Raw genomic sequence first — 21,420 nt, forward strand, 5'->3', positions numbered from 1 at the left:
CATATCAAAAGCATTCTCATGGTCTCACCACACAAACACACTTTCATTTCTTCACGGGTACCTTGTATTGCTTGTCCCCTTCAAGACAGATGTTTCCCCAGGCACAATTGTCATGTGTGTGTAGTTAGTTCATATTGCATCCAGCATTTCCTCCTAAGGCCTTTTCCGTGTTGGTAAGGGGCTTTGAAATTCAAACACTGAGTAACTTGGTCTCCTTTCACTAAATGGACATTTGCTAAACCATGCCCATGTTGCCAGACATTTGTGTGGTTTTGTCATCTTTCAATCCCTTGGTTTGGCGAGGCTAGTCAACACTGGATGAACATCTTCCGGTGCTTACATTTAGCCTGGGCTGAACTATCCCTCAAGGACAGCAGCAGACACTGTCAGTGCCCTCTTCCCCGGTCCCCTCACATTTAACATTTAAGACTTCTAAATGCAACACCTGTGGCTCTGCCGCCCTCTGCACCCTTGGGAAGAATGGAAGTGCCTGGAAGTTAGTGCCTCTCGGGAGAAACTTTTACTTTGATTAAGCAGCCCCCTTGTGATAACGCTGAGGCTGCATCTTCTCCCGGAGCCGCCCCACTGGCCCGAGCCTCCGTGGCCCATGAAGGTAACAGGCTGGGTGATGTTCATGCTTCCCCACTTCCCGGCTGGTGTTTCCTGGGATTGGCTCCCAAACAAACTACTTGCACCTGAATCCTTGTCTCAGGGTCTGTTTCTGAAGGAGCCCCGACTTAGGTAGATCCCCAGATCCAGGGGGACTGGACTGCAGGGTGTCCTCATCTTCCGGATTCTTGCTAGGGACTCAATGCTCTATTTAAATCAAAGCTTGCATTGCTGATCCCACTTCTGGACTCCGACAGCTGGATCCAATCCTGGGAGTTTGCTCACACAGCTGGGCAGAATCCAGCTGATTTTCCTGATGGTTTTTACTGTATGCTTGGGGACCATCCCAGAGGAACTAATAACAACCTGAGTCATTGGAACGGTGAGCCGTGTTCACTTGATTTTTGTGAAGTTGCCATAGGTGAGCCTTACAGGTTGGCTCCCATTTGCCTGGGTGGTTGCTTCCATAGTGTGGCTCTCACGCTGCAGCCTGAAGGACTAGCCAGGCAGAACAGGGCGGGGTAGAATCAGGGTGGAAGGAGAGAGAGTGGAAAGGTATTTCACGGAGACGTCACAGAGGGCCAAAGTGTTATTTCTTGACTGTTTCCGGTACCGTTTCCAGTACCAACCAACATGAGCCCGTGATGGAGAGCCAGCCCTGCCCAGTCGCTCCTCCACACTTGTGCACGTGCTGTTTCCTCCACACAGAATCCCATCTCTTATTCACTTGCTTATACACTCAACCCTTTTTCAAGAATAGTTCAAACATAAACCTCTTCTCTAAAGCTTCCCTGGCTCTACCAGAATTAACTGCCGTATCTCCTATGTGATCATAGCAGTTTGATATACTTCCATTTTAGCCCTGTTTAAACATGATGGCATGGTTTTAAAGAGAGTGAGAAAGAAACTACCAGAACTTGTCTGTAAAAACACAAATCTATTGATGGTCTTTTCCATCACCATTTTAAAATAATTTTGCTAAATTTCTATGTAGCACAAGGAGGCCATTTCCATTCATTCGTTCAGTAAATGTTTGTTGAGCACAAATATTTGCCGGGCACTGCGCTAAACTCTGGATCTTAAACAGGGAAGTGCCATGATCAGGTTCAGATTTCGTCCAGGTTACCTGGTGGCAGCAAGGAACGTGGGTTGGAGGGGTTGGCCCTAGAGGCAGGGAGAAGGCGGCTCCTTAGAGGTCAGTGGCCAAGGGGCCGGAGAAGAGAGGAACAATCTGAAAGATTATTTAGGAGGTAGAAATGCCTGAATTTGGTCCAGATGATAACCCAAAAGTTATTTTTTAAATTGAATTTTTGTCAAGCCTCATTGATTGGTAGAAAGTTGAACTGTTCCAGCTCAGGCATTAGGAGATGCTTCTTTTCCCACCAGTCATACCCTCTGAATTTCAATCCTGCCAAGTCTACCTCCTAAGTGCAGCATATTGCTTTATTCATTATTATTACATAAACTATAGCACTCATCAAATTATGTTGTAATTATTGTTTGCATGTTTATCACCCTTATTAGACTTTGTGCACGTTGAGTTCAAGAGCTATGATATCCCACTTTCTTATCTTTAAGGCCTATCGTGATGCCAATCTCTGCTGCTCAAGTAGGACTTAATGGATTCTATTAAATGTTAACGGCATAATTTAAGGGCTTTTGTTTAGTGGGGAAATTTTCTCTCTAGGAGGACTAGATCCTGCTTCCCAAACAAGGCCTGTAGAGAGCAAGTTTATCTTTCTAGAGTTCAGCACCACGTTCTTCTCCCTCAAGGAGGCAGCTGCACCTCTGTACTGTGGGGACTTTGCCTGTCACCTTGAACCCTGCTATCCACGATTTCAATGTTATCTGCTCACCTTATCACCCTGGCTAATTAGAGGCATCATTTAAAAGCTAACTTAATTGGAAAACTGTAAAGTAATTTAGATATGATAATGAAAGGGAAATATTAACTCATTTTAGATAACTTTGTAATAAGAGATACAGAATTGCAAAATAAGACTTTTGCTTTTTATAGCCTAAAAACTTTTCTTTCTGAATTTAGTTTTTACTTTCCTAATATCATGACTATTTTATGGTCTCAATCCATCCCATGGAAAAAGTGGTCCCAGGGAAGGATAGCCTCCTCTTCTCCCAAATTACCAAGGTAAGAGGATCCTATGTTCAAATCTTCTGCCTCTGCCACTTACAGTGTGATTTCTGGCCCAGGGCACAACCTCACCAAACTTCAGTTGTTTCATCTGTAAAATGGGGACAATAGTACTTGCATCACAGGGTCTCTGCCAATGTTAGCAGGCACAGTGTGTGTAAAAGACAGAACAGGGGGCACGCCATAAAGTGAAATCCCTTCCTTCTCTAACTCTGAGGTTTGTGTTCTTCCTGCCTCTCAAAAAGAAGGAGATGAAGTCTTCCTGCTTTCCCTGGGAGCATCTAGGGCCCTCCGAGGGCAGACAGTGTATGATTCAGTCCCAAGCCTCCACCCTCTAGAAGCAAATGCTCTTCTCCAAGTCTCTGGGTTGCTACTGAGGCAGCATTGCCAACTTGTGCAAATGTATGTGTGATTTGGGAGAAGGCTTCTGGAGATGACCAGCCCAACACCCAGGGCCATCAGCAAATGCCTTGTGGAACGCCAGCCCCCCTCTCGCTCTAGCCAATGTCCTTGCTCTTTCCCTTAGCAACTCTCGCCTCCAGTCCTAACCTCCTCACCTCTCCCCCCACCCCTTCTCTCCTGCTCACCATTTTCTTCTGGCCCCTGCTCACCTTTCCTGCTTTCCTCCTACCACAGCCCCCACACAACACACCCTGTCATGGGTGGATGAACTGTGTCCCCGAAAAGATATATTAAAGTCTTCACCCCTGGTACCTGTAAATGTGCCCTTATTTGGAAATAGGATCTTCACAGAAGTCATCAATTTAAGACAAGGTCCTGCTGGGTTAGGGTGGGTCGTAATCTAATATGACTGGTGTCTTTAAAGGAAGAGGGAAATTTGGACACAGAGACACATACACAGAGAGAAGAAGGCAGGTGAAGATGGAGGCCGAGATTGGAGTGAGGCAGCCACGAGCCAAGGAGCACCTGGAGCCACCAGGAGCTGGAGGAGGCCGGGAAGGAGCCTCCCCTGGAGACTTCAGTGGGAGCGTGGCCTTGCCAACACCTTGATTTCAGACTTCTCACCTCCAGAACTGTGAGAGAATAAACCTCTACTGTTTCAAGCCACACAGTTTGTGGCAATTTGTTATGGCAGCCCAGGAAACTGATACACGCCCCTTCCCTCCAATACTCCAGAAACCCTTGCATGCTGCATCGTGCCTCTGTGTCTTTGCACACGCTGTTCCCCTTATTAGTGTCACTCTTACCGTCTTCTCCACTTGGCCAATTCCTGAGATCCTGATTCCAGGATCCAAGCATTGCTTCCATCAGGAGACTTCTGTGAGGTGGAGAATTTTCCACTTGTTCCACTTGGCTACCGCAGGGAGCTGTTACCACTCACATGGAGCTCCCCCTGGACAGGTGAGACTGTATTTATGGAACAGAAGAATGAATGAATGAATGAATGGACAAATTAGTGTTCCAACCACTGCCAACCACAAGCTTCTCTGAACTCGTACCCTGTGAACTGACTTGTCAGGCTGGTCTTCACTGCTCTGTCCGCCCTTCACAGGTAAACGCCACCTTAGCAGCCCTCCCAGCTCAACACTGTCCATGGAACTTTCTGAGATGATGGAAATTTTCTAAGTCTGCATTGTTTAGTAGAATAGCCACTAGTCACACATGGATATGGACCTCTAGAAATGTGGCCAGAGCACCGGAGGAACTGAATTTTTAGTTTAATTGACTTGTAACTGATTTACATTTAAATTTAAATAGCCACATGTGACTAGAGCAGCTGAGCTCTCACGTTAATGCCTTCGTTTGACACCATCTCTTGACTTAAGACACCATTGCCTACAATATAAAGCCCCAATTCTTATAAACCCAGCATGATCCAATCCTGAAGCCACTTTCCAGCCCATCTCAGAGGACGTGGAGACTAACAGCAGCTGCAGGAGCCTGGCAGCCCCACGATGTACAGGCAAGATCCTTAACCCCTCTGTGCCTCGCTCTCCTTATCTGTGAATTGGGGCTGAACCACCTGTACCCAGGGTTATTGTGAGGAGGCCATGCCTCAAGGTGTAAAAGGCTGAGAAGAGTATTTGGCACTTGGGGGCTCTCAGTAAATCTCACCTATAATTATCATTTCCTCTCTCTATACCCCTGGCAGTGCTAGCTGGCTACTTTGCTGTCCCCCAGCTACAGTGATCAGCAACTTGCCATTGTCCACACTGGTCCTCCTGCCTAGGAAGGCTTTCTCCTCCTCTCTGTCCGTCCAGATCCTCCCCACCTGCCAGGGCTTGGCTGCACACCCCCTCCTCCAGGAAGCCTTCTTTCCAAACCCTCCCAGCCTGAGCACTTTCTCCCTCCTCCAAACTCTTGTGGTGCTTCTTATCTGTGCTTCTTAAAGAATGGCTGTGAGGGGAGTTTAGTTATCACTTACTGTGTACATGTCTTCACTCCACAGCCCTGTTAGAAGACACTTGAAACCCGAGACTAGGTCCGTGGTGTCTGTTTTTGTTCCAGGGATGGGCCAGAGCTTTCTGCATGGTAACTGCTCACAGTAATTAATATTTTTGATTATCATATCAGTTGATCTTTCTGGCTTTTCTCTCTTCCCCAAGAAAAGATGCTGTGAGCTTCTACTATATTCTAAGCACCCTGACAACCATGCTCACAGGGTTTACATTGTTTAATTCAAACTTTACGCCCACCAAGCAGATATTATAACTCCTACTTTAGAGATCAGGAAACTGAAGGTGTGAGATTTAAGTAAATGGCTGGAGAACACTCAGGAAGTAGAAGAACTGAGGCTCATATCCTAACGGTTCTTTTGGGGTAGCTGGTCTCCAAAGGTGGCCCCCAAAGAACCACATGGCCCTAAGCCTGGTACTTATGCATTTGTGTAGTCCCCTCCCCAGTGAATCTTGGTGGTCTGTGACTCATGTTACCCAACAGAATGCAATGGAAGTAAAACTCTGCCAGTTCTGGGGTTAGCCTGGAAGGAGACTGGCAGCTTCTGCTTTCTCTCTCTTGAGATGCTCACTTTGGGGATCCCTTTAGTGCCATGTAAGAGATCCCATGGAGAGGGTGAAGGAGGTTGTGAGATTCCAGGAGAGGCAGTGAGGCTAGGCCTGGCCCTCTCAGTGTCCCAGCCACCCACCATCTGTCCTGTAGCCATGTTAGGGATGCCGAACTGATAGAGCAGAAGAACCACCCAGCTGAGCCCAGTCAACCTGCATATAACTGTGAGAGGTCATAAAAATGGTGGCTGCTTGAAGCTACTAAGTTTTGGAGCAGTTTGTGACACAGCAATAAATAACTGAAATGCTTGTGTAAGGCCCACTACTTCCTTCTACATTCCTGGTGCCCCTGTCCTCTCAGACATTGGCCTGTTCCCAGTCCCATTTTTAAGGCAGTGACGACATGATAGAAACTGCCAGTGGGACATCTACTTTTGCTCTCATGTCTGCTTCTATTCCCCAACCAGCAGCTCATCAGAGTCGGGGGCACGGCCATGCAGTGGGGAGGAACAAGCACTGATTCACTGCATGACCTTTACCGAGGGACGTAATATCTCTGAGGCTGTAAATGTAAGGTTGCCAGTGACTCGCTTGCAGGGATTTGTAGGGGTAGAGGAGGGACTTGGTGCAGCGCTTGGCTCAGGCCTAGCACCCAGTGACTAGCGGTTATCACAGGCTGGGGAGAACAGGCCCGGACCCAGCTCCTGCTGGGGGCAGGCCTCTGGGGAGCCAGAGTGAGACCAGAGCTCCTTGGAGAAGTGCAGCCACCACTTCTTGTCATCTCTGTTTATAAAGAGGGAGGATGGATGCTCAGTGTGAAGGCAGCCCATAACCCCTAACCCCACTGGGAAATGCCTGTCTAGCCTCGGCCCCTGAACAAAAAAAGCATCACGGGAGTCTAAGAGGGCAGAGACTGAGTCTCATTATCATCTCTCTATCCCCGGAACTTGGCACATAGTAGGTGTGTGAGCCAAGGCACAGAATTTTTTCTGCTTTGTTTACTGCCGTATTTCCAGCACATAGTAGTTGCTCAGTAAATGTATGTTGAATGAATGAATGAATGAATGCAGGACACTGCATGTTGCCTATCGCATGCCATCCCCTTCTCTGTCCTTGCTCATGGAATCCCAATGACTCAGGTGGCAACATGCCAGCCCGGGGCCACTCCGGATTGGTCCCCAGAAATCAGACACTCCCGTTCCTCTTTGCCAGAGGTTGGGCTAGGTGGGGTCACGTGACACCATTCAGCCAATGAGACATAAGAGAAAGTCTGCTCAGGAGGTTCTGGCAAAGATTTTCCTCTGGCACAAAAAGAGAGATGCAAGAAGAAAACCCCCCCTTTGTCCCCACCTCACTTCCCTGCATTGGCAGTTATCACGTGAGGACGTGATTCCTGGAGTGGGGCAACCATCTGTAACCCAAAGTGAACAAGCCCAAGGATGGGGATGAGCAAGCCCTCATCTGAGGATCATGGTCTGGAAGGATGAAATTGGCCCTGACTTGACCTCCACCCCCAGATGACTTGACTCCTGAGGTAAACGCACGTCCTTGGGGTTTCACCAGACATAGTCTGTTACTTGCGGCCGAAGTGTCTTCCCTTAACTCACTGTGCCTTAATAATATCTATTGTTATGAACAGTTTAATATCATCATCATCAAAAAAACTTCACTCACAGTATAATTGTCCCTGGTGTGCAGTTGAGTCCTCAGTATTATATAATGAAGCAATGATATCAATCCAAGGCTGTCCCTTTCAAGGGACGTGCATCCACCGACACATCCACCCATTAATTCATCCAATAAAAATCTGCCAGACATCCCTTATGCATCGGGAGCTGTATAGAACTGGCACAGAGTATGTACTTTGAAGTCAGGCTGTTTGGCTTTGATTTCCAGCTCCATCTCTTAGTAGCTGTCTGATTTAGAGCAAGCTGGTTTTCTTCTGAGTTTTCTCATCTCTAAGAAGTGCTAAGAACACCCATCTCATGGGATTATTGTAAAGCCAGAGCAAACTGATACGTGTAAAGTTCTCAGTGGACTCAGAAATCGCTCAAAGGATGAGACCACTGCTTTACTCGATATACAAAAATGGACCAGAAAGGGTGCCATGGTGTGACAGTTTAGAGGTTTTATGGGCCCCAGAAGATCATGTTCTTAAAGCTAATCCATTCCTGTGGGTGGAGACCTATGTGGGTGGGATCTTTGATTAGGTTATTTCAGTTGAGGCTGCCCCAGGTGGGGAACTCTTACTGGAGTCCTTTATAAGGGGATGAAATTCAGAGAAACAGAGAAAAAAGCTGCCGAAGCTGAGAAAGAAAGACACGGATGGGGGAGCCAGGAGCGGAAAGCAACGAAACCCGGGAGAGAAGGGAGAGCAGCAGACCCGCTGCGGGCCCGGCCGTGTGGCTGAGGAGCTGAGGACCGCCGGCTGCTGGTCTTCCGAGCCCGGGTTCGTCTTGATGATGCCTTGATTTGGACATTTTCATGGCCTCAGAACCGTAAACTTGTAAGTTAATAAATCCCCATTGTAAAAGCCAAACATTTCTGGTATATTGCATTGCAGCAACTTCAGCAAACTAAAACAACACTGTCATGCTTTCACTTATAAAATGTCATTATAATCCTCCCTACAGCCCCTGTGATGTAGGTATTGCCATCCGCATTTGCGGACGAGTAAAATGAGCCTCAGAGGGAGCACGTGACAATAGTCACAGTGTTATTGAATCACAGGTCTTTGTAGCTCTAAGCCCTGAGCTCTTTCTTCTGTTCCACAGCTGCCACCCCTGGTGTTGCAGTTTTTTCCTGAGCCCTGAGTGTGGGCCAGATATTTTCATCTAATCCTCACAAGGACACAGCTTTTATAACCTAGACATAAATAAATCTGACGTGGATACACGTTTAGACCAGACAGCAGAAAATAAACAGGCAAGTTATGCGACTCAGTGAGAATGTGGGTCCAAGGGAATTGCCTTAGAAGGGATGGGGGAGAAGGGGAAATAACAGTGATATGACTGTTTGGAGCCAGGCTCCATGCTACTCCGGTATCATCATACCCCTACTGTGCAGTTCAGGAAACGGAGGCTCCAAGAGGGTAAGTGATGTGCCCCAGACAAACAGAAAAGGGAGAGATGGAATTTGGATCTAGTACCAATATCAACACGCTTCTCAACTCCTGGTGCCCAAATTAAAATCATCTGGAGAAGATTCCGAATCAGTGGTGCTCCAGTGGGGCCCCAGCACTGGCATTGCAGAAACCCTCAACCAGGTGATTCGAATGTGCAGTCGAGGGTGGACGCACAGCTTCCAGATCACTCTGCCTTCAGGAAGAAACCGTTCTGAGTTGTTGGCGCAGGGTCTCAGGCCAGATGGGAAAAAAGTACCCTCAGCTGCCGAGCTTAAAGTCCGCCCCACCTGGTTGCTTACTCTAACCACAGAGGAGGAGAATGGTGGGCTTTTGGTTTTGTTTTGTTTTGTTTTAAAGTAACTACTGTTCACTAACTCATCACCCAAAGTTCTTTGCAACTTGAATACGGATTTTAGGCAAGGGCATTACATACAAGTTGTAAAACAGGGAAACCCTAAAAGCAAATGCAGGCAGGAGGTAGAAATGAAGTTTGTTTTTTACTCTTCCCCATCGTTCCCAAGTAGAGTTTTTGTTCCCTGTATTTATTTTTCAAACGAGTACAGGAAACAGCTTCTATTTCTTTTCTCAAAATAGAAAACAACTCGTCAGTTGCTCTTTACTTAACGATTTTTTAGGGGGAAAGCCAGGTATTTTTATTACAAACAAAACATCGTTCCCGCCTCAGCTGGGAAGCGCCCCTGAAGCGCAGCAGGAACCGAGGGGGCTGAGCCGCTCTGGGTTCCCGGGGCGCAAACCCCCTCCACCTCCCGTCCACACAGCTGAGCAGAAAGCACCAGGTCACCTCCGCCGACCTAGAGCCCGGCAAGCTCTCCTAGCTCAGCAAAGTGAAACCGCAGCGAGAGCAGGAACCGCGCGCCGCGGCCCGGCCGGACCTGACCTTCGCCCCGAGGCCATGAACAACGGCCGCGCGGGGATCCCGGGCTCAGCCGGGGAGACCCGCAAAAAGGAGTAAATGCGCCTGAAGGCGGAGGCAGAGCTGCAGAAAGGAAGGGAGGGACGGAGCCGCCCGCCCTGTCGCCCCTGGCGATGGATACCATGTCTGGCAGAAATAAGAAGGAGCAGCAGGAACCTGTGAGGGCCAGAGTCACAGGTGAGCATGAGCCACTTCTGCATAGAAGATGGGCCCTTTCTTACATGTTTATATGTAATATTTACAAAAATATGTTTACATATATTTACATATGTTACATATATTTATATGTAATTTTTTCTGATTAGAAAGTTAATACTTGTAAATGATTTTTTTGGGAATGGTATATGGGGGAAAAATGGCCCATAATCCAGATACATTCTCTGTGTAAATCTAGGTGTATGTTATCACTCGCAGTGCCAAGAAGAGTTGCTCTCGCTCTTTCCAGGGAAAAAGTCCTAGGAATGCTTCAGTTGGCTTAAATATATACATACACACAGAGAGAGAAATATATTTATTATATATTTATTATATATCATTATAATATATATAAAATGAGATTATAGAGTTTCTGGGGTGATGAAAAGGTTTTGGTGATATAGAGATGGCAGCACATTATAAATGTAACCTCACTGAAATGAACTCTTAAAAATGGTTAAAATGGCAAATTTTAGGTGTAATGTATTACCATGATTTTTTAAGGGAGATTTTAATGTAACACGTTGTCTTTGCGAGCGCGTGCAGTGTTTGTGCAAACGCCCATATCCTGAATTACCCTCGCGACGGTGAGAGAAGCAGCCTGAGCCCCCCGGGGCGCGCAGACAGCACAGGGCCCGGCGGCTCCCGCGTCCGCGGGGTGAGCGCCTGCAGGGCTCAGGGTGGGGGGTCCCTCTCAGGGCCACCCCCGTAGGACCCCGTGCCCGGCTTTCCTCATCTGCGGTTTTTCTTGCTTTCCTTCCCCGCGTCTGTCGGCGGCCACTTCCCTGGTTCCATCTCCCTCGACTCTGCGGGGCCCCGACTGGTTCCGAGCCCCCGGCCCCGGACGGCACCCGGCGGCTTTCTCTTCTCCTCCGGGGGCTGCACACTTTTCACAAGGAGGGGGCGGCAGTGGGCGCTCTCCGGGAGAAAGATCGCAGATTTGCAAGTTAGGAATGGGTTTGGAAGACTTTTTAAAGAAAAATTGCTTTTATGTGTGTGTTTTTCCGATTACAGAGGTAATGTATTATAATCATATATAGATAGATATATAATTTGGATGCATAAATGAAAATATAGAAGGAAATAAACATCAACTGTATTCCCATCTTTTAAGCACTATTAATATTTGGTATTTATCCTTTGAGTTTTTAGAGATAGATAGATTTTACTTTATAGGTAGATAAATTGTTTTCAAGAAGCACATGTGTATTTATTGTTAACTTTGTGTTTTTAAAAAGGGACCATAAGATACCCACTGCTTTGTGTTCATGAACATGTTGCCATGCCAACATTTCTCCCTTCACATGTCACGCTTCATGGCTGGATGGAAACCCTTGGAAATTTTCTAAAATAAGTGTCCTAGAAACTGAGAGGCTGAACGGACCCCAAAGAGCATCTAGCTCTGTGGTTCCCAAAGTGGGGTTCCCAGACCTGCAGCATTGGCATTACCTGGGAGCTTGTTAGAAACACAATTTCTCCAGCTTCACTCCCGACCCAGTGGATCAGACACGCTGGGGGTGGAGCCCACAGGCCCCCCAGGGATGCCAGGTGCAGAAGCCACTGTTCTAGATAGACAGTGCCTCCCCCACTTAACAGATGTAAATCCAGGATAGAGAGGAGCCCACAGAGGACAGGCCCCCTGACCCTCCATCCAGGTCTCTGGCCCTGGGTCAACCTAATCAGCCGGTCACAGTCCATTGGCTGACCGCTAACTAGTGATTCCCCCAGGCCACCCATTTGTCCAGAGAGGCCATGCTGACATTGTGGCTCTGTGTTTGGCTGCTCATGATTGGCTCTGAGACCTGCTGTCAAGTTACTTCTCTGCCTCAGTTTCCTTAGATGTCAGGCTTTGCAGGATACCTAACACATAGGGTTGCTGCAAGAGTGAAATGATTCATTCCACCTAGAACACATGCCTGGTATATTAGGGCTCAGTAAATGCGTACTGTTATCATATTTAGGGTTTTGATTATATTCTCAGATTCGTCTTCTCTCCCTGCTCTGCTGTAAACCTGCTCCTTCCCCTGTGTCACGGGCCTCTGAGAATAGTCCCACGTTCACCTAGTTGCACAAGACAGGAGACATGGCTGTCATTTCGTTGTCTGCCCCTCCCCTTAAGCCCACGTTCAGTCCACTTCAGGTTCCATCCCTTCTCTGCTCCCTCCTCTTCTCCCCATCCCCGCTCCTACCCTGACCCTCCATCTTGCCATCCTACCTCCTTTCAGCTCCCTGCAAGTCTACATCCACACCACGCTCAGAGACCACTTTTATAACTGAAAATCCGATCGTATTCCATTTATATGAAATGTTCACAACAGGCAAATCCATAGAGACAGAAAGTAGATACGTGGTTGCCAGGGAATGGGGTGTGGAGGGAATTGGGGGTGAATGCAACTGGGACGGACTTTTTGTTTTAGATGAAGGAAATGGTCTGGAATTAGATAGTGATGGTGGTTGTATAACAGTGTGACTATAATAATAAAAACCACTGGATCTTTATTATATATATCACTGTAAAATGGTGACTCTTATGTGAATTTTATTTTGATTAAAACAACGTCAAAAAGAAAGCTGATTACGTCCTTCCCTGCTTATAATCTTCCATAGTGCCCCATTCTTCTGAGGATCAAATCAGAACTCTTGAGGTGGCCTTGTTGACCTTTATCATTTGGTCCCTGCCTAACTCTCCAACCTCATTTCTCAGAACTTCCTTGCTTAAAAATTATGGGCTAGTCTTCCTTACACATCTCCTGGTCTTTGACCTGATGGCATCTGTCTCGGTCTGGTTCCTCCAGAGACAAGGACTTGAGTCTAAGTAGTTTATTTGGGAGGTGATCCGAAGAAACACTGGGAGGGAAGCCAGCGAAGAAAGTATTGTCAAGCCGTTTACCACTGTGGGCCGTCAGAGCTCAGTCCACTGGGAGCTGGAGGGACAGTGTCAAACGCGCTTGAGTTATCCCAACCAAAGACAAGGAAGTTGTGGTATTTGTCCACCATCTCCCCATCCATCCTCAGTTGAGAACTGCTTCCAGGAGCTTTGCTCTCCATGGTGGGTAGGTTGTCCGATGTTTGGATGAAACAGCCTCCTGTAGCCAGAAAAAAAGCCCCTGGGCAGAGAATCGCAAGTATTTGCAGAAGGCAACCTTCAGGGAGAGGTGAAGCTGAGGGGACATGAGTGGGGCATCACCAGCTCTGCTATAGCACCCCATATTTCTGATAAAAATATCGTACAGGAGCCACTCATGTAATTTTTAATTTTCTAGTAGCCACGTTCAACAAAGTAAAAAGAAACAAATGAAATTCATTGTAATAATTCATTTTGACACATCCTATCCAGAATATTATTGGTTCAATATGGAATCAATGTAAAAATGACTAATGAGATATTTTCCATTCCTTTTTTTATACTCAGTCTTTGAAGTCTGGTGTGTGTTTTACACCTGCAGCACCTGTCAGTTCAGACTAGGCACATGTCAAGTGCTTAGTTGCCACATGGTGCTGGAAGCTGCCATATTGGATAGCCCAGCTTTGCAATGTCCTTTCCTTGTGCCTTTGCAAGGCTGACACCACTGTTCTCCAGGACTCAGCCAAGTCACCTCTCCGGGAAGCTGTCTGCACCTCCTGCTCTCACCCCACCCCAGGGTGAAGGTCTGTTCCAGGTTCCTGCAGCACCACCTGCTGAGTCCTTAGCACTGTCCTTTTTGCAGTATATTTTTGGTGTCTTTTGATTCATTTGTCACCTCAGTGAACATGAGCAGTGAGAGGACAGGGTACAATGTATTCATCTCAGTGTCCTCAGCACTAGCACAGTCCCAGGTGTATTACTTGTTTTCCAGAAATGACTGCTGAATAAATGAGCAGATGCAAAGAGTGGGATTGGGACTCACTTTCTTTCCATGGCCATTTCTTCTAGCTTTTTGGTTTGGACTTGCAGACTGGAAACTAAACATCCTTTCTCTTAACAGGGAAGATTCCAGAATGGCTGCAGGGAACCCTGCTTCGCAACGGGCCTGGGATGCACACAGTGGGGGAGACCAGATACAACCATTGGTTTGATGGCCTGGCCTTGCTCCACAGCTTCACAATTAGAGACGGTGAGAGCCCTTTGTTAGTTTCCTGGGTCTCCTGTAACAACTGACCACAGACTTAGGGACTCAAAACCACACAAACTTACTCTCTCAAGGTCCTGGAGGTCGGAAGTCTGCAGTGGGTTGTCAGGACTGTGTTCCTTCTGGAGGCTCTAGGAGAGAAAACAAGTACTTGCCTTTTCTAGCCCGTAAAGGCTGCATTCCTTGGCTTGTGGCCCTTGTCCGTCTTCAAAGCCAAGTTAATGACCCTCTCTGTGTCTCAGTCTCATCTGTGAAATGGACATATCAGTAGCCTATCTCACAGAGTTGTTGTGAGATTTAAATGAATTAATATGTGTAAGGAGCTTTGTATAGTACCTGGCATATATTAAGACTAAGTGTGAGCTATTATGTTCCGGTAACTACTAATTCTTTCAGGTTAACTAATGATTATTTTTTGAGTTCATACTCTAAGCCAGCAACTTGTTCTAATACTTCATGAATAGAGGCACCATGTATGAAGGTCATTAGTTCTGAGTTTCCAAAACCTTAGAGTTTACTTTGACTCCACTACAGAGCGGGAGCTTCCATTATTTCCTGACATCCCTAAGCCTTACCAATCCTCTCCTTTCCTAAAGAGAAATCACCAGTGATTCCTGGAGAAATTGATGCTGGTCTGGTGGTGCACAGAAGGTAAACCAATGGCTCCCTTTCCTTGAGGCTACCAGGTCCTTCGTGGTTGGCCTCCAGTGCTCGTGTTAAAGCTGCGTGGGAGGAATTCTTGTCCCCTACTTGTGGATGAGGAAAAAGAAACTTTAGGGGGACTGAGTGACATCCAACATCATTGAAGTGAGGCTGGGATTTGAACCTGTGCTGTCCAGAATTAAAGTTTATAACATTCTCCACTGTCCTTTCCTGTTCTCCCCCTAACACACACACCCGAGGAAGGGCAGATTGTTGAAGTGACCCCATCTCCAAGCATGGGTTGAGGGGCACCCTCACAACTCACAGAACAGTGGGTCCCACATCCTTCCACAGAGACCACCAGGGACAAGAGTAGCACAGGGGGAGACGACTGTCCCAGTGGCTGTCTTAGGGAGGAAGCATACTGTGCTCCACTAAGACCCTCAAACGGGCTGAACACATGAGGGACAAAAGGTATCCCCAGCTATTTAGCCTCCCTCCCCCCAAAAATAAAACAAGTTTTTGACAAAGCTAGTTTTTCAAACCAAAGTCTTCAGTGTAACAGGTAAGGAACATGAAAGGGACAGTTTTCATCATAATCTGGAATTGGCTGGGAAAATAGGAAGTACAGGGGAGACTCTCAATTTCTTTCTCCCTCTGCTATGCTGTCTTGAGTCGGTGCATCGTGGTTCATGCCCCACTCTGCTTTGTGATGATCAGTTTACTGGGATCTTCTGCAGGCTGGGAGGCCCCAGAGCACAGGGCCACCATTCAAATTGCTTTACTTTCTTCACAAGCATGGGGCCTGGCACAGAGGGGCACTCGGAAACTTGATGGAGCTGAAATGGCATGATAGTGTGTGTGTTGTTTGGATGGCAGGAGGCAATGCTTTCTCAACTGATCTCTTTAACACTCACTCCATGGACATTGCTCTATGTGCTTCATGCACAGCCACTCCTCAGCCCTCTCTGCAGCTCCTGAGCCCAGTACAAAGTTGCTATCACCTTGTTAAAGAGGAGGGTCCAAGGTCCAGAGAGGTCAAGCGACTCCCCAAAGGCACACAGCTAAGAAGCGGTGGAGGCTGGATATAAACCCAGTGCTCTCAAATCCAGAATCCTTAGCCCTAACACCACCCCACCTTCTGTTTTTCCCCAGCTGTTCAGCCAAGTGCTCTCACAGCTCACAGATGGCCAAACATCTTGGTGTGGCTCAACCTAGGCTCCTCTCTCCTTTCCTCCAAAACTCTCAGTGGCTCCCCAATGTCTAAAAATGGAAATAAAATCCAAAAGTGCTAAGTACAACTATACTTGATTCTGAAGAGGACCTGGGCATAGAAATCAGGGTTATCTGATTTGCAGGTAACCTGAGCTAGTATTTTCTCAAAAGGTGGTTTGTAGATGCCTGCACTAGAATCCCCTAGGATGCTTCTTAAAACTGCAAATCCCCACCCAGAACTTCAGTGAATCATCTGTTTCTGACATGTTTCCCAGGTGATCCCAAGCACACTGAGCTTTGAGGATCGCTCTAGCATGAAACTGCAGCCTGGTTGCAGAGGCCAGCTTAAGACTAAGTGAATCAAAGGTGCTGTAGGGTGGAGCCCAGGCTTCTGTAAGTTTTGAAAATGTTTGCAGTGATTCTAATTTGCAGCCAGGGTGGAGAAACCACACTTAAAGCCAACCAAGAAGAAAAGACTTGGGAGCAAGAAAGTGAAAAGGCAGAAAAATGGCTCCTTTGGCAAAGGCTGGTAGACATTAATGCTTTCAAAAAGTAATAATAAAGATTTGAATTGAGGCAGAATGGAGAAGGGGAAGAATGCTGACTTGGGTGATAGGAGGCCTGGGGTCTAGCCTTGGCCCCCCTGACTTGTGGTGTGACTTTAGGTGAATCTGTTCACTCCCTGAGCAACCTCAGTTTTCCAACCTTTAGAATGTAGACATATAGAGACAGAAGAAGATGACAGCATAGAGAGGAGTGAAAGCTAGTTTGTCCCCCTGGAACAACTAATAAACAATCAGGAACAACTGGTAAATGATCTGGAATAACTGCTGGGGGACAACCGTGACTGTCCATACATTGTACTTCAACCTGGATTGGGAGGAATGCCTGAGATTGCAGCATAAAATCTGTAAGTAAAACCTGTGGACCTAAGCTGGGAGCCTCCTCCCCCCATGGCAACCCGAATGGCAAAACCTCACTGTGGTAGAGAGCAGCACTCTCTGAGCAAGCAAATATGCCTCAATTCAGCTCCAGCTGGTATTTTAATTAACAAATGTGGACTTCTCAATACAAGCTACAAACCCCTAATAAGCAGACAGAGGCTTTTAGTGATGACTGACCTTGAAGAGCCAGAAGACTCATCTGTACCGGGAGGGGGAGCCCAGAGGACCATGCGCTATCTCTAGCTGGTAGGTGAAGCTGGGAGGGCCATAGACTGGCCCTGAAGGGGGGCTTTCTGTCCCTTTTTCTCTCTCTCAACTTGGGCAACTCAGTGGAGAAAGCCTTAGCCATTTTCAGTTCACAGAGCTCTGACCCAGACAAGGGTGGAGATAACAGAGCCAGAGAGACAAAGAGCCTATTTAAATGCTGATGATAACTCCCTAGGGGGTGCATTTTCCCTAAGTGGAAGGAGGTGGTGCCCAGCTCTACTACTGGCCTCCCATTCAGAACCACACTCCAGAGCCTGGGGAAAAACAGCCAAAACAGAAACTGTAGGCCACACCTCCTTATACCAGTCAGGAGTGACAGGCTGACAGATACCACCTGCTGGGCAGGTTAGGAAAAGCACAGCAGCTAGAGGCCTCACAGGGTGTGCCAGTCTTCTAAGACACACCCCCAGGAAACCTGATACTGAATAATTGCCCTTTCTGAGATCTGAGCTTATTCTGGTCTAGGAAAACCTGATTGGGGTAACCAAGGAAACTAGATGCCTAGACAACAGAAAACTACAACCTACACTAAGAGAAACGAAGTTATGGCCCAGTCAAAGGAACAAACTTACACTTCAACTGAAATACAGGAATTGAAACAACTAACGCCAAATCAATTCAAAAAGTTTAGGGAAGATATGGCAAAAGAGATGAAGCATATAATGGAAACACTGGGCAAACATAAGGTAGAAATCGAAAGTTCGAAAAAACAACTAGCAGAATCTATGGAAATGAAAGGCACAACACAAGAGATGAAAGACACAATGGAGACATACAACAGCAGATCTTAAGAGGCAGAAGAAAATACTCAGGAACTGGAGATCAAGACACCTGAAATCCTACATACGAAAGAACAGATAGGGAAAAGAATGGAAAAATATGAGCAACATCTCAGGTAACTGAATGACAACATGAAATTCATGAATGTACGTGTCATGGGTGTCCCAGAAGGAGAAGAGAAGGGAAAAGGGGCAGAAGTAATAACAGAGGAAATAATCAATGAAAATTTCCCATCTCTTATGAAAGACATAAAATTACAGATCCAAGAAGCACAGCTTACCCCAAACAGAATAGATCTGAATAGGCCTACACCAAGACACTTAATAATCAGATTATCAAATGTCAAAGACAAAGAAAGAATCCTGAAAGCAGTAAGAGAAATTTATCCATCACATACAAAGAAAGCTTGAAAAGACTATGTGCGGATTTCTCAGTAGAAACCATGGAGGCAAGAAGGAAGTGATGTGATATATTTAAAGTACTGAAAGAGAAAAACCGGCAACCAAGAATCCTATATCCAGCAATACTGTTCTTCAAATATGAGGGAGAGCTTAAAATATTCTCTGACAAACAGACAATGAGAGAGTTTGTGAGCAAGATACCTGCTGTACAGGAAGTACTAAAGGGAGCACTATAGACAGATAGGAAAAGACAGGAGTGAGAGGTTTGGAAAACAATTTTGGGTGATGGTTGCACAGCAATGTAAGTACACTGAACAAAGATGACTGTAAGTATGGTTGAAAGAGGAAGGTTAGGAGCATGTGGGACACCAGAAGGAAAGAGGAAAGTTAAAGACTGGGACTGTATAACTCAGTGAAACCTAGAGTGCTCAACAATTGTGATAAAATGTATAAATATGTTTTTACATGAGGGAGGACAAATGAATGTCAACCTTGCGAGGTGTTAAAAATAGGGTGGTATTGGGAGATAAATACAGTCAATGCAAACTAGAGACTATAATTAACAGAAACATTATATTTTGCTTCCTTTAATGTAACAAAGGCAATATACCAAAGCTAAAATGCATGTAAGAGGAGGACATAAGGGAGGGGTAAGGGACTCTTGGCATTGGTGATGTTGTCTGACTCTTTATTCTACTTTAGTTTAATGCTGTCTTTCCTTTTGTCGCTTCCTAGCTGTCATGATTTTTTCTTCTTTCTTTTTCTGTTGTCTCTCTACCTTCTTTGACTGTTCCTCCTCCTTTGTGGAAGAAATGGAGATGTCCTTATATAGATAGAGGTGATGGTGGTGAATACATAAATATGTGACTCTACAGGGAACCATCGATTGTTTACTTAGCACAGAATGTATGGTGCGTGAACAAAACCATCTTAAAAAAATGGGTTGATGAAGAAACCTTGAGGACACTATATTAAGTGAAAAAAGTCAGACACGTAAGGACAAATATTGTGTAGTCTCACTGATAGGAACCAATTATAATATGTAAACTCATAGACATGAAATGTAAGTTACCCGTATATAGAATGAGGCTAAAGAATGGGGAGCAGTTGCTTATTATGAGCTGAATATTCAACTAGGTTGAACTTAGGTGTTTGGAAATGGACAGAGGTTACGATAACACGATGTGAGAACAACTAATAGTGATGAATGGTGTGTAAACGTGGTGGAAAGTGGAAGCTCAGAGTCATGTATGTCACCAGAAGGAAAGTTGGAGGTTAAAAGATGGGAATCTACAAAACAGTGAATCCTGTGGTAGGCGATGTCCATGATTAACTGTACAAACATTAGAAATCTCTTTCACGAACTAGAACAAATGTATGACACTATACCTAGAAGTTAATAATAGCAGGGCATATAGGGAAACATATATACCTATTGCAAACTATATACTACAGTTAGTAATATTTTAACAGTCTTTCATCAACAGTAACAAATGTACTGTACCAATACTGTGAGTCAGTAATGGAGGAGGGTGGTTAGGGGTGTGGGAAGATTTGAGTTTCCTTTTTTTGTCTTTCTTTTCTGGAACAATGAAAATGTTCTAAAAATTAAAAAAATATATATTTTTACATTAAATTTTTTTTAATGTAGGCATAGAAGAAAATAAGGAAGGGCCCAAAAGAGGGCACAGGCTTCACCAGAAGGAGCTCCAAATGGTGAAAGCCAGAACAGTTTGAGCAACAAAATAAATAATGATAGTATTGGATCATAACCCATAGAATAAAATAAATATCCAGGGGTCCATAAGGATATGAATAAATACTTGAATAAATAAATAAATGGGGGAGAAGGAACAGATCTTCCTTACCAAAGAATTCCAATTAATATGTGTAGAAGGAATGAGGAGAATGGAAAATCATCTGAGAATACCACAGTAATAATCACTGTATGCAAGACCTGCTGACGGATGCTTAAATTAGAGGGCAAAGGCTTAAGAAGAAACAGGATATTAGCATAGTTTCAAAGTATCTCACCCGAGATACTTACCAGTTAAAAAGGGAGAAATAGTAACTCTTCAGAGGAGAAATCCAGCAGATACCACCTCACTAAGTGGTGAAAGTTTTAATGTCAATAATAAGATGCACTCACAGCAAGTCTCCCCCAATATGAAGCACTGAGGAGGATATAGGGTCGTTTCAGAGTGTTTTTCCCAAAAAACACACAACCTGAATCCAATCGCATGAAAACATCAGACAAATCCAAATCAAGAGACATTCTACAGAATAACTGACCAGTGCACATGAAGAGTGTCCGTGTCATGAAGTACAAGGAGGGACTGAGGACCTGTCACACATCAGAGGAGACCCAGGTGGGATCCTGGATTAGATCCTAGAGCAACAACAAACAAGAAGGACATTCGTGGGAAAAGGGAAAACTGGTACGATTCGAACAAGGCTTGTAGCTTAGTTAATAGCATTAACCAATGCCAATTTCCTGACGTTGATATTTGTCCTATGGTTAGGTGAGTTGTGATGAGCCAGGGTGGAGAATCTACACTTAATGACAAACCAATAAGAAAAGCCTTTTTACTATCAAAAGTGGTGGGTTCCTTGCCCGATGTTGCTCAAATGACCAATTCCTGAGACCCTGGGGTTTCACAGAGAGAAAAAGTGTATTGCTAGGCACAAAGCAGGAGATCAGATGGCCTGTCGGCCTAAAAATCTGTCTCCCCAAACTGCTGGTTTTATAATACCAAAAGATGGGCAGGTTTTAGGATAATAAGCACAATGGCTCCAGATGACAAGATTAGAGATGATGGAATTATCGAGTACACGCAGACTGATTGCATGCTTAGTCACAGAACACATGTAAGAAAATGGCAGCCTTAATATGATGGGCATGATATTTAGTATTATCACTTATAGGTTAAAGTTTAAGCTACTGCGCATGTCAGGCAGGCCCATTTTGGTAAGAATAGCTGCCCATCAAGACAGCTTTGGAATTGGGGTGGGTTGTTTTGGGGCCGACTTGAGGCCCTTCATTGTAAACATTAAAGGCTGTCTTTGGTGATCATAAGACTCTAAA

The 21,420-nt window shown here is 45.6% G+C and overlaps 1 protein-coding gene across 1 annotated transcript in view; it reads left to right on the top strand.

Annotated features, from left to right (window-relative positions):
- The first annotated feature begins 9,692 nt into the window (after positions 1–9,692).
- Positions 9,693–21,420, top strand: part of BCO1 (beta-carotene oxygenase 1) — a 37,273-nt gene continuing 25,545 nt past the window's right edge. Inside the window, exons 1-2 of the mRNA XM_037815905.1 lie at positions 9,693–9,959; positions 13,943–14,071. Coding sequence (XP_037671833.1) covers positions 9,896–9,959; positions 13,943–14,071 — 193 coding nt within the window. The 5' untranslated portion in view covers positions 9,693–9,895. The remainder of the gene's footprint in view (positions 9,960–13,942; positions 14,072–21,420) is intronic.

The sequence above is a fragment of the Choloepus didactylus genome, chromosome 22 (assembly GCF_015220235.1).
Source record: "Choloepus didactylus isolate mChoDid1 chromosome 22, mChoDid1.pri, whole genome shotgun sequence".
Lineage (NCBI taxonomy): Eukaryota > Metazoa > Chordata > Mammalia > Pilosa > Megalonychidae > Choloepus > Choloepus didactylus.